The 10,348-nt window shown below is 39.3% G+C and overlaps 1 protein-coding gene across 1 annotated transcript in view; it reads left to right on the top strand.

Moving 5' to 3' along the window:
• Positions 1 to 7,172, top strand: part of KNTC1 (kinetochore associated 1) — a 66,344-nt gene extending 59,172 nt beyond the window's left edge. The window contains exons 55-62 of the mRNA XM_007448742.1: positions 159 to 254; positions 626 to 682; positions 3,577 to 3,631; positions 3,721 to 3,784; positions 4,353 to 4,482; positions 5,531 to 5,620; positions 6,088 to 6,233; positions 7,046 to 7,172. Of these exons, the coding sequence (XP_007448804.1) occupies positions 159 to 254; positions 626 to 682; positions 3,577 to 3,631; positions 3,721 to 3,784; positions 4,353 to 4,482; positions 5,531 to 5,620; positions 6,088 to 6,233; positions 7,046 to 7,172 (765 nt within the window). The remainder of the gene's footprint in view (positions 1 to 158; positions 255 to 625; positions 683 to 3,576; positions 3,632 to 3,720; positions 3,785 to 4,352; positions 4,483 to 5,530; positions 5,621 to 6,087; positions 6,234 to 7,045) is intronic.
• Positions 7,173 to 10,348: the final 3,176 nt, after the last annotated feature.

Here is a 10,348-nt window from a genome sequence, read left to right as displayed (position 1 = left end):
TTTCTTTCCCTAGAGAGATGAGGGCCTTCACTCAGATTAGGCAATAGACATACTTTGACTATAAGCATGTTTTGTCTTTAGCTGCCCTACCTTTTCCAACGGTGGTTTGGTTTACTGGTGTCTTGAAACAGTATGAATTTTTTTTTTGTCTGCTTCAGGCCGTAAGGTTGGTGACTGAGCTTTGTTTAGAATACAAAATCTATGACCTGCAGCTTTGGAATGGACTCTTGCAAAAGCTTCTTGGCTTCAGAATGGTAAGTAAGACTCAGTGCCCTAGACTGCAGTATATTTTAAAGATTTTGCACAGCATCTCCTAAACCTTTTGCACTGATACTTGTTATTGAACAGATGGATGCTGAAAACATTCACTCTCACTGGCTTCATGCCCAGCTTAAAGAACTTGGCGTTAGGCCAGAGAAAGTGCAAACTCAAAACTGACATAAATTTCATTGGAAACAAATGGAAGTTTCCCTGGCCTCCTTTGATGTTTGTGAATTTGTAAGTGACCTTCTCTGGTGGTCCTCATGGAAGATAAATTTTACTGATATTCTTGTGAAAGTTTAATTTTCACATTGGAATTTTCTGTTTGGGTGGTCTTCAGAACTTTTGTGTTTTATTTTTTCAGATTCCTTATCTAAGGAAGGTTTTAACAGCCATTTCTAGCATCTACTCTTTATGGCAGGTATGTAGTTTTCTAAAGTAAATTTTACAAAATTTAATCTTTATACTCACCGGCTAGTGCTGGATACACTGGATTAAGTAGTCAGCCCCTCAGTGAAGCTTCAGGTTGCTGTTCCATTAAAGTGGTGCCTGGACCCAGAATACTCAGCTTGGACATTGTCTCATCCAAGACATCACTTCTCCCAGTTCTTCAGGCCTCAGGAATCACATCTTCATTTATGCCTTCAAAACACTTTGGCTCAACTATAACATTGGTCATGGTATAATTTATTTAAATCACACATTCAACTGCCCCTCTTGGACTTTGAGGACCCTTAAAGTCAAAGACCATGTCTTATTCATCTTTTCTAAATTTCATGTGTTGTTCACACACATAATATATATATATATATAATAGAAATATATAATTTATTCTTAGTTTAATAAATTAGAACATATGCTGAGTAAAACATGAAAATTTTTCTTTACCATTTCCCTTCATAATTATCTCCCCAGAAGTGACTACTGTTGACAATTTCTTATGTTTTCTTCTAGAGCTTTCTATTATATATAAGCAGGGGTGTGGGCGTGTATATGTGTGGGTGTGGGTGTTGTGTGTGTATGTATTCATTTTGGTACATATAAATGCAATCACATTCTAGGCAAAGTGTTTGTTTCCACATAACAATTGTATCTTGGAGATTGTTTCACATCAGCACGTACAGATCTTTTTTTTTTTTTTGATATAATTCACACATAAAATTTACCCTTTTAAAGTGTACAGTTAGGTGGCTTTTAGTATATTCACAAAGTGTGTTACCAATAGCACTATCTAATTCTAGAACATTTTCTTTACCCTGAAAATATACCCCATATCCATCACAGATCATTCATTCCTTTTTCCCCCCCTCCCTCCCGCCTCTGGTAACCACTAGTCTACTTTCTATCTCTATGGATTTATCTCTTCTGGGCATTTCATATCAATGGAGTCATACAATATGTGGCCTTTGTGCTTCTTTCACTTACCATAATGTTTTCAAGGTTCAGCTACATTATCGCATGTATCAGTGTATCATACCTTTTTTTTTAAATAAATTTATTTATTTTTGGCTTCATTGGGTCTTCGTTGCTTCACACGGGCTTTCTCTAGTTGCAGTGAGCGGGGGCTACTCTTTGTTGTGGTGCGTGCGCTTCTCATTGCAGTGGCTTCTCTTGCTGAGGAGTACAGGCTCTAGGCACGCAAGCTTCAGCAGTTGTGGCACACTGGCTCAGTAGTTGTGGCTCACGGGCTCTAGAGCACGGGCTCAGTAATTGTGGCGCACAGGCTTAGGTGCTCTGCGGCATGTGGGATCTTCCCAGACCAGGGCACCAACCCATGTCCCCTGAATTGGCAGGTGGATTCTCAACCACTGAGCCACCAAGGAAGTCCCATATCTTTCCTTTTTATTGCTGAATAATGTTTCATCGTATGGAGAGACCACATTTTATTTATCCATTCATCAGTTGATGGATATTTGGGTTGGTTCCACTTTTTGGTTATGAATAATGCTGCTCTGTGAACATTTGTGTATAAGTGAACATATGTTTTTGTTTCTCTTGAGTGTGTACCTAGGAGTGGAATTATTGGGTCTTACAATAACTATGTTTAATCTTTTGAGGTATTTCTTTTTTTTTTTTTTTTTGGTACGCGGGCCTCTCACTGCTGTGGCCTCTCCCGTTGCGGAGCACAGGCTCCGGATGCGTAGGCTCAGCGGCCATGGCTCACGGGCCCAGCCGCTCCGCGGCATGTGGGATCTTCCCGGACCGGGGCACAAATTCGTGTCCCCTGCATCGGTAGGCGGACTCTCAACCACTGCGCCACCAGGGAAGCCCTATTTCATGATTTTTAACTCTTAATTGTTCTCCAAAATGTGGAATAAAATGTATCATAAGTTATTTAACCACTCCTCCTATTGATGGAAATTTATGTGTTGCCTTATTCATTTTTTGAAATTCTTTCTCTCCCTCCGCCTTTCCTATGGTCCTAGCACAATGTCTGGCACATACATAGACTTAGTATAAATTTTGTTTTCTGAATTGAGTTCTGACACTTTTTTCCCAAATGCAACAATAATGAATCATGGAAAGATACATGGACCCCAGTGTTCATAGCAACACTATATATTTACAGTAGCAAAGATACAGAAGAAATCTAAATGCCCATCAACAGATGAGTGGATAAAGAAGCTGTGGTGTAGATAGATACAATGGAATACTACCCAGCCATAACAAAAAGAATACAATTTTGCCATTTGCAGTAACATGCTTAATGAAGTAAGTCAGATAGAGAAAGACAAATACTGTAAGATATCACTTATGTGTGGAATCTAAACAAATAATACAAATGAATGTGTATGTAAAACAGAAACAGACTCAAAGAAAACAAACAAGTGGTTACCAGAGGGAAGAGGGAAGCGGGGAGTGGCAAATTAGGGATATGGGATGAAGAGATACAAACTACTACATATGAAACAGATAAGCAAAAAGGATATAGTATATAGCACAAGGAATTATGGCCATTATCTTATAATAACTTTTAGTGGAGTATAATCTGTAAAAATACTGAATCACTTGCATATAATATTGTAAATCAACTATACTTCAATTTTTTCAAATATAAATAAATAAGAGGGTATTTTGCAAAGCAAAATTAATAATAATGAATCAGCCAGTATTATATGTTAATATCCTGAAATATACAGTTATGAAGAAAATTCTCCTAGAGTCTTATGATCTAGAACTGGGAGATATCAACTTATAATTTTGGTCTTAACATCAAGCATATAAGCTCTAAGTGTATATAGTTCTGTGACTGCAAAATAAAGAGAGGTTCATAAGATCCCAGACATGAATTCTTTAATAAACTTGTTTCCGCAGGTTCCCTACTTCAGCAGAGCCTGGCAGCGTGTGGTTCAGATACCGCTACTTTCAGGTATCTTTCTCTCCCCTCTCCCCGACACACTGACAGTAGCATTTTATAGTTATGCATATAGACACATGATTGTTGCTTTTTATTTTCAGCCTCTTGTCCTTTAAGCCCCAGTCAGCTGTCAGACTGTTGTGAGAGTCTCATCGCTGTCCTAGAGTAAGTAAAATATTTGTTTTCCTATCCCCCAAAATCAGATTTGTTGCTTATAAAATTCCTTTCTAATAAACATTCCTATGAGTAATTCCTTTTTGGGGGGAAGTTAAGCATACCACTTGATTTGAAAATAAAGTATCTCTATTATTTTTACAATGTCTACTTTCCACATGCAGTGCAACTAGTGAACTTATATTCAACCTGCATTCCCTAAACTTTGTACCCAGTTTTAATGTGAGTATAGAGCACCTTTTGTGACTACCGTAAATCATACAGTGTTGTCTCATGAATTTTGAGTCTTCTAAGTATTCGTCTTTAGCCATGTATAGACTTTCAGCCACAATTATAGCTGCAGTCAGGAGTCTGTGTTCCTGTAGATCAAGTATTTTATTCCACGAAGGATGTCATAAAAGGCTCAAGCTACTCATTACTAGGCATACATTATGCACCAGCATTTTAATGTTTAAAATTACTGAAACCATAAACAGGTAACCACTGTGGAAAACTAGGAAGGCCAGTATAATCTAGTGAATATGACAGGTTATTAACTAATTAACGTGCTCTCTTGAAGATGTCCAGTTTCAGATGATCTTGACCTGATCAGAGTGGCCAGGCAGTATGTCCAGTTAGAGCTTCCGGCTTTTGCATTAGCTTGTCTAATGCTCATGCCCCACTCGGAAAAAAGGCACCAGGAAATAAAGGTATTTTGCAAATTGTTCCTCCGGGGCTCCCAAGGGTGTGGAAGGTCTCATGTTGCATGTCCCCTGCAAAAGGTTCCACTTTCTTTTCACCAAACCTGTAAAGCGTGAGTGGGGTGGAAGGTTTGTGTGGGGGTCTGGTGGGAGGCAACACTGAGAGACAGATGAAGGTTTGTCTGAGGGATGCCCGAAGAGGAGTTTGCACCTTATTCTTTATCAGTGGGGAACAGTGAATTTTCCTGCCAGAATAAAGTGAAATGATCAGGCAGTATTTTTGAAGGAATAATCCACGTGGGCCTGATCAGAGGAGAGAGGGGGCGAGAAGTGAAACTCTTGGGAATCATTCCATTTGAGTAGGAATTATCCAACAATCTTGTGGCTAGGCAGGGGAAGCCTGAGGGGATAAGTACCCAAAGTAGGGTGGTGGCAACAAAAATGAGCTAGGTGGGAAAGATGCAGCTTTACTTGGTGATTAGATGTAGGAGATAAAAGAGAGAAGAGTCAGGTTGTGTGTGGGTGTCTAACAAAGGCATTCTGAGGATAGAACTTTTAAAAATAACTCCCATCCCCTTTATACTATACAATAAATAGAACAAAGCATTTGGAAATGTTTTACAATTATTTCCCCACAGGTAGAGAAGCCAGTACATAGAGATCTATATAAATGAGCACATACAATTTTTATTTCTTACTTGCTCTATTTGTTGCATTTTTTCAGAGCCATCTGTGCCTGTCTTTGACTTTGTTCCTTTTTGACTTCTTAAACTCATCCATTGATGCTTTTCAGAGTTTTAGTATTTAAATAGATTCCTTTTGGCACTTAGAATGACAAAATGCTTATTAAGCAACTCTTTGCTGTTGGAATAGTTATTTGTAAAATGCTTTTTTTCCTTATTTCAGTAATTTTGTTGTTGTTGATAGAGGTGGTTTTTTCCTATAGTAGATATGCTTTATGATATTTCAAATTTAAAAATGAAAACCTTCCAGGTTTGACAGAAATTAGTAGTAATTATACTTTTCCATTAATTATGTTTTGATTTTTTTTCTCTAGAATTTTCTGGACTCCTGTGACCCTCAGATCATTTTACAGCAGTTAGAGGAACATATGAATACTGGCCAGCTGGCAGGGTTTTCACATCAAGTAAGAGGCAATTTCCTCTCCCTTTTGTTATGAAAAACTTGATATTAGAAGGTAATAAATTTTCCCCAAACCAAGATTAAGCTGAAAACTTACCATCTCGATCTGTTTGTTACTATATACAATTATTTTGCTTTCATTAAAGCCTCATTAAATTTTTAAAAGGCAGGGACCCTGGCTGTCTTGTTTATTTAGTGCTCTACTCAGTGGAAAATCTGTAGCCTTCAATACTTGTCATTGTGAACAGTTTTCCTTGCAAAAAGTCCCAAAGTGCTTAACAACAACTTTTTATTTATTCACTGTATACTGAAATGGACCAAAGCAGTTCCCCCTGCCCACCCCCTCAAAGAGGAGGCTTAGTCACAATGCGATGATAATTTAACTTCTAATTGTCAGAAATGTTTTGGTATTGAATAGGATGACATGGCATCTAACACATTTTGTGTGTGATGATACCTGTCATTCTACAGGTTAGAAGTCTGGTCCTGAATAATATCATAGATAAGAAGGAGTTTGGGATTTTGGCAAAGACAAAATACTTCCCAGTGTTGAAATCACACATGATGAATACCAACAACGTCACTGAACTAGTAAACTATTTGGCAAATGAGTTAAGGTAAGTTAATAAAATTTAAAAAAAAAACAACTTAACATAGAATTTCCTTAAAATTTATCTTTATTTTGGAGGAAAATATCAAATAATCGTAAAGTTATTTGATTGTAATTAAAGGCTCCAAATAATTAAGCTGTAGCATCACTAAGTTACACATACCTTGCTACTAACACCTACTAAGAGATTAGTTGTCTTGTAATCCAATCTCTTGGAACATGAACTTGGAATCAGACAATTAATCAAGCTGCCTGAACTCCCAAAATAGTCCTGCTCTAAAACCCTACATGACAACTTTACTCCTTAGACACTTGACCAAAGAATCAATAGCTATATGTAACATAATTTTTGCTAAGCTTGGTTATCTAATTTTCCAGCACCCACAAGTTTAGAAACAGTAAGCTTCTTGGGATAGGGTTCAGAGGGGATTTGGAAAGTAAAAAGAAGGGAGAAATGGGCTGGCACAGAATAAAAGGAAAGCTTATTCAGGACTGAAATGTTTCTGGGTCCATCCCTACATTTGGTCTAACTGTGCTGATCCCTGGAGGTGTCACTTACTTAGTGCCATGCCATGGATTTCTTTCTGCTTGTTTACCACTTGTGATCCAACCATAATTACAGGTTGTCATTTATGAACAAGTAGTAATTTTTAAGGTAAAATTGATATATATAATCAACTGCACATACTTCAAGTATGCCACTTGATAAATTTTGATATGTGTATACACCTGTGAAGCCATCACCACAGTGGACAGGGCAAACGTATTTATCACTCCCACATTTTCCTCATGCCCCTCTTCTTCTTGCTGATTCCATAGTTTAGATGAAGCTTCAATCTTTATAACTGAATATTACAAGCATTGTGGGAAACCTGTGCCACCAGAAGCCACTCCCTGTGAAACTCTGAAGGTAAATCTGGCCCAGAGTTACTGGGTTCTAACCTGACACGATTTTTATTTCTAGGGTCTTAAAATTGAGCCTACCTGTTCTGGAGATAAATGTATTTTTATGCGTGACTGCATGTATTTTTATATTTCACTTTTTGTATGAGAGAGTCCCAGACCAGGAATCAAGAGGCCTAGGTTCCACTCTCGGGTTTATTTATTTAATTTTTTGGCCACACCGTGCGGCTTGAGGGATCTTAGTTCCCCAGCCAGGGATTGAACTCTGGCCCATGGCAGTGAAAGGGCAGAGTCCTAACCACTGGACCGCCAGGGAACTCCCCGACAAACTAAATTTTAAAGGGCATTGATTAGTGTTGTGCTGGAGTATCCATTGCTTTTATTACTTCTTCTTTAATTAGCTAAGACATATACGTTCACTATAGAAAACCAAAAGGAAAACTGGAAAAGCAAAACTTCCCTGGTGGTCCAGCGGTTGAAAATCCGCCTTCCAGTGCAGGGGGTGCCAGTTGGATCCCTGGTCGGGGAACTAAGATCCCACATGCCACGGGGCAACTAAGGCCACACCACGGTTAGGGAGCCTGTGCGCTCTGCAGCTCGCGTGCCACAACTACAGAGGAGCCTGTGTGCCATGACGAAAGATCCTGCATGCCACAACTAAGGCCCAATGCAGCCAAATAAATAAATAGTTAGATAGATAGATAATTTTTTTAAAAAAAGAAATCTGGAAGAGCAAAAATAATAATAACAAGAAAACTGATAACTTGAAATCTCAGAAACCAGAGATAAGATCATTGTTAACAATTTGGTGTACGTTCTTCCAAATGTTTTTGTGTATAAAATATTCACGTAAATCACTTTTATTCCTGTTCTGAACTTAAATATAAGGTAAAAATTTTAATTTTGATCATGTTGTGGTAGTTTTAGTGGACGTAATTAAGTTATTAGCAGTTTTTTTCTTCCCATGGTCCAGATCAGTCACATTAAAATAAGCCTGCATTTTGTTAACATCCATTAATAACTTCCCTTCTCCACTTCCAGTCTGTTGTGCTCAATGGCATAAGATTACTTTTTTCAAAAAAGGAGAATATTGATTCAGGAGACAGATTTGTGGCCCTTAAAATGTATCTGTTTTTCTCCAATCATATCTGTCTAAAATGCAAAATAATCTCATATTGGGGCTTCCCTGGTGGCGCAGTGGTTGGGAGTCCGTCTGCCGATGCAGGGGACATGGGTTCCTGCCCCGGTCCTGGAAGATCCCACATGCCGCGGAGCAGCTGGACCCGTAAGCCATGGCCCCTGGGCCTGCGCGTCCGGAGCCTGTGCTCCGCAACGGGAGAGGCCACAGCAGTGAGAGAGAGACCGCATACCACAAAAAAATAAAAATAAAAAAATAAAATAAAATAAAAATAATCTCATACGTAGATTTTTAGCAATATAGTTAAGGGCTTAAGTTCTATAGTTTATCAAACCATTTTCTGTTTAAAAAACTAAGTGACACTCATAAAAATGCTTCTGTGTTTCTTCCCATTTAGGTGTTTCTTAATGGATCATAGTAGATCATCAAAACTTTTTTCAAGAAGAATAAGAGGAAGTTTGGAATCTGTTATCAACTGACCCTATTTATTACAGTTTTTAAATTGTGCAATCTGTGTACAGTAGCTATTGTCAGATGTTCCTCAAAGTAATAACTAAGATGCTTAATAATAGCATAACTGTCTCATAAAGAACTCATGTCACAAATTAATAAATATTTTCTTTGCCAGTTACGTGTATAACTTGTAAAGACTATTAGTTTTTTGCACTCTGTATGAAGGAGTTTTTTGCTCCCCCCGTAAGAAAAGCAACTACTTATATCCTGTTTCTTCCATCTATATAAATAAGAATGTCAGTCTTTTTAACGTCATTCCAGTAGATATGTATATAATCTTTGCTGCAGAGCGTATACATCAGTGGCCAGCCAGAAATACAGAAACCACTCTAGGTAGTTGAAGCAGAGAAGGACTAAGTGTCAGGAATTGGTTACAAAGCTGTCAAGAGGACTGAAAGGCAAAAGGGAGATGAAGAGGGGGCGCTGGAGAAACTAAAGGGAAGGGGCTGTTCGCCTAACATCAGAAGCTGCTTTGAGACTTCCCTGGTGATCCAGTGGTAAAGAATCCGCCTTCCAATGCAGGGGACGCAGGTTCGATCCCTGGTCAGGGGACTAATATCCCACATGCTGCAGGGCAACTAAGGCTGCGTGCCGCAACTACAGAGCCCATGTGCTCTGGAGCCTGTGTGCCAAAACTAGAGAAGAGAAAACCCACACGCCACAATTAGAAGCCCGCGAGCTGCAGCAAAGAGCCAGCACACTGCAACGAAAAGATCCTGCACGCCTCAACGAAGATCCTGTGTGCCGCAACTAAGACCCGACGCGACCAAAAGTAAAAATTAAATTAAATAAACAATTAATTAATTTTAAAAAGAGAAAAGGAAGCTGCCTTGCCTCGGAGCTCAGGCGCTGCTGTTCCGGAGGCTGAGCCTCCTCCCACCGGCACTGCTGCCCACGCAGCGCTTGGTCACCCTTGGCTATAAGTGCTGCTGCCTCCAGAAGGGAAAAGAGGCAGCGTTTTGCTTTCTCCAGCCTCCTGATTCTCGTGCCAGTGCCAAGAAATAGCAGGAATGAACAGAAGCCATCTGGCAAGGGGTCTGGGAGACGCAGTCTGCAGGCTGTAAGCCCCCGGCAGGACAGGGCAGGATGGAAGCTGGCCTGCAAGGGCGGCGTGGAGTTGAGAGCCTGCAGCCGGGACCCCGCACACAGAAACGTCACTCACACCTCTATCCTGCCTGTGTAGTCTTTTGCTCTACTTGTGAATAAACAATTTGATAATACTAGAATTCGTTTGCCTTTGCCTGTTGAGAAAAATATTATTTCTGTACAGGAAACAACATGATATGACTAAAAACATGGGTTTTGGATAAAAAACAAGTCTGGGTTTGACCTCTGGCTCTATCACCTACTAGCTGTGTGATCCTGGACAAGTTATATAACGTCTCAAAGCCTTAATCCCCTCGTTTGTAAACCTGCTACTTGCAGTAGGTTTAGATGGTCACCCACTTGCTATCTTCTGGAAATTTACACCAATATTTTCCACAAACCTTTTTCCTTATTTGGAGTTATTTCCTTAACATACATTCCCAGGAACAGATTAACCAGATCAAAGGGAATAAAGGATTTTT

This window comes from Lipotes vexillifer, unplaced genomic scaffold (genome assembly GCF_000442215.2).
Source record: "Lipotes vexillifer unplaced genomic scaffold, Lipotes_vexillifer_v1.1 scaffold21, whole genome shotgun sequence".
In the NCBI taxonomy this organism is placed as follows: domain Eukaryota; kingdom Metazoa; phylum Chordata; class Mammalia; order Artiodactyla; family Lipotidae; genus Lipotes; species Lipotes vexillifer.
Note: the sequence above shows the minus strand (reverse complement) of the source record. Positions and strands in the feature narration are given on the sequence as shown.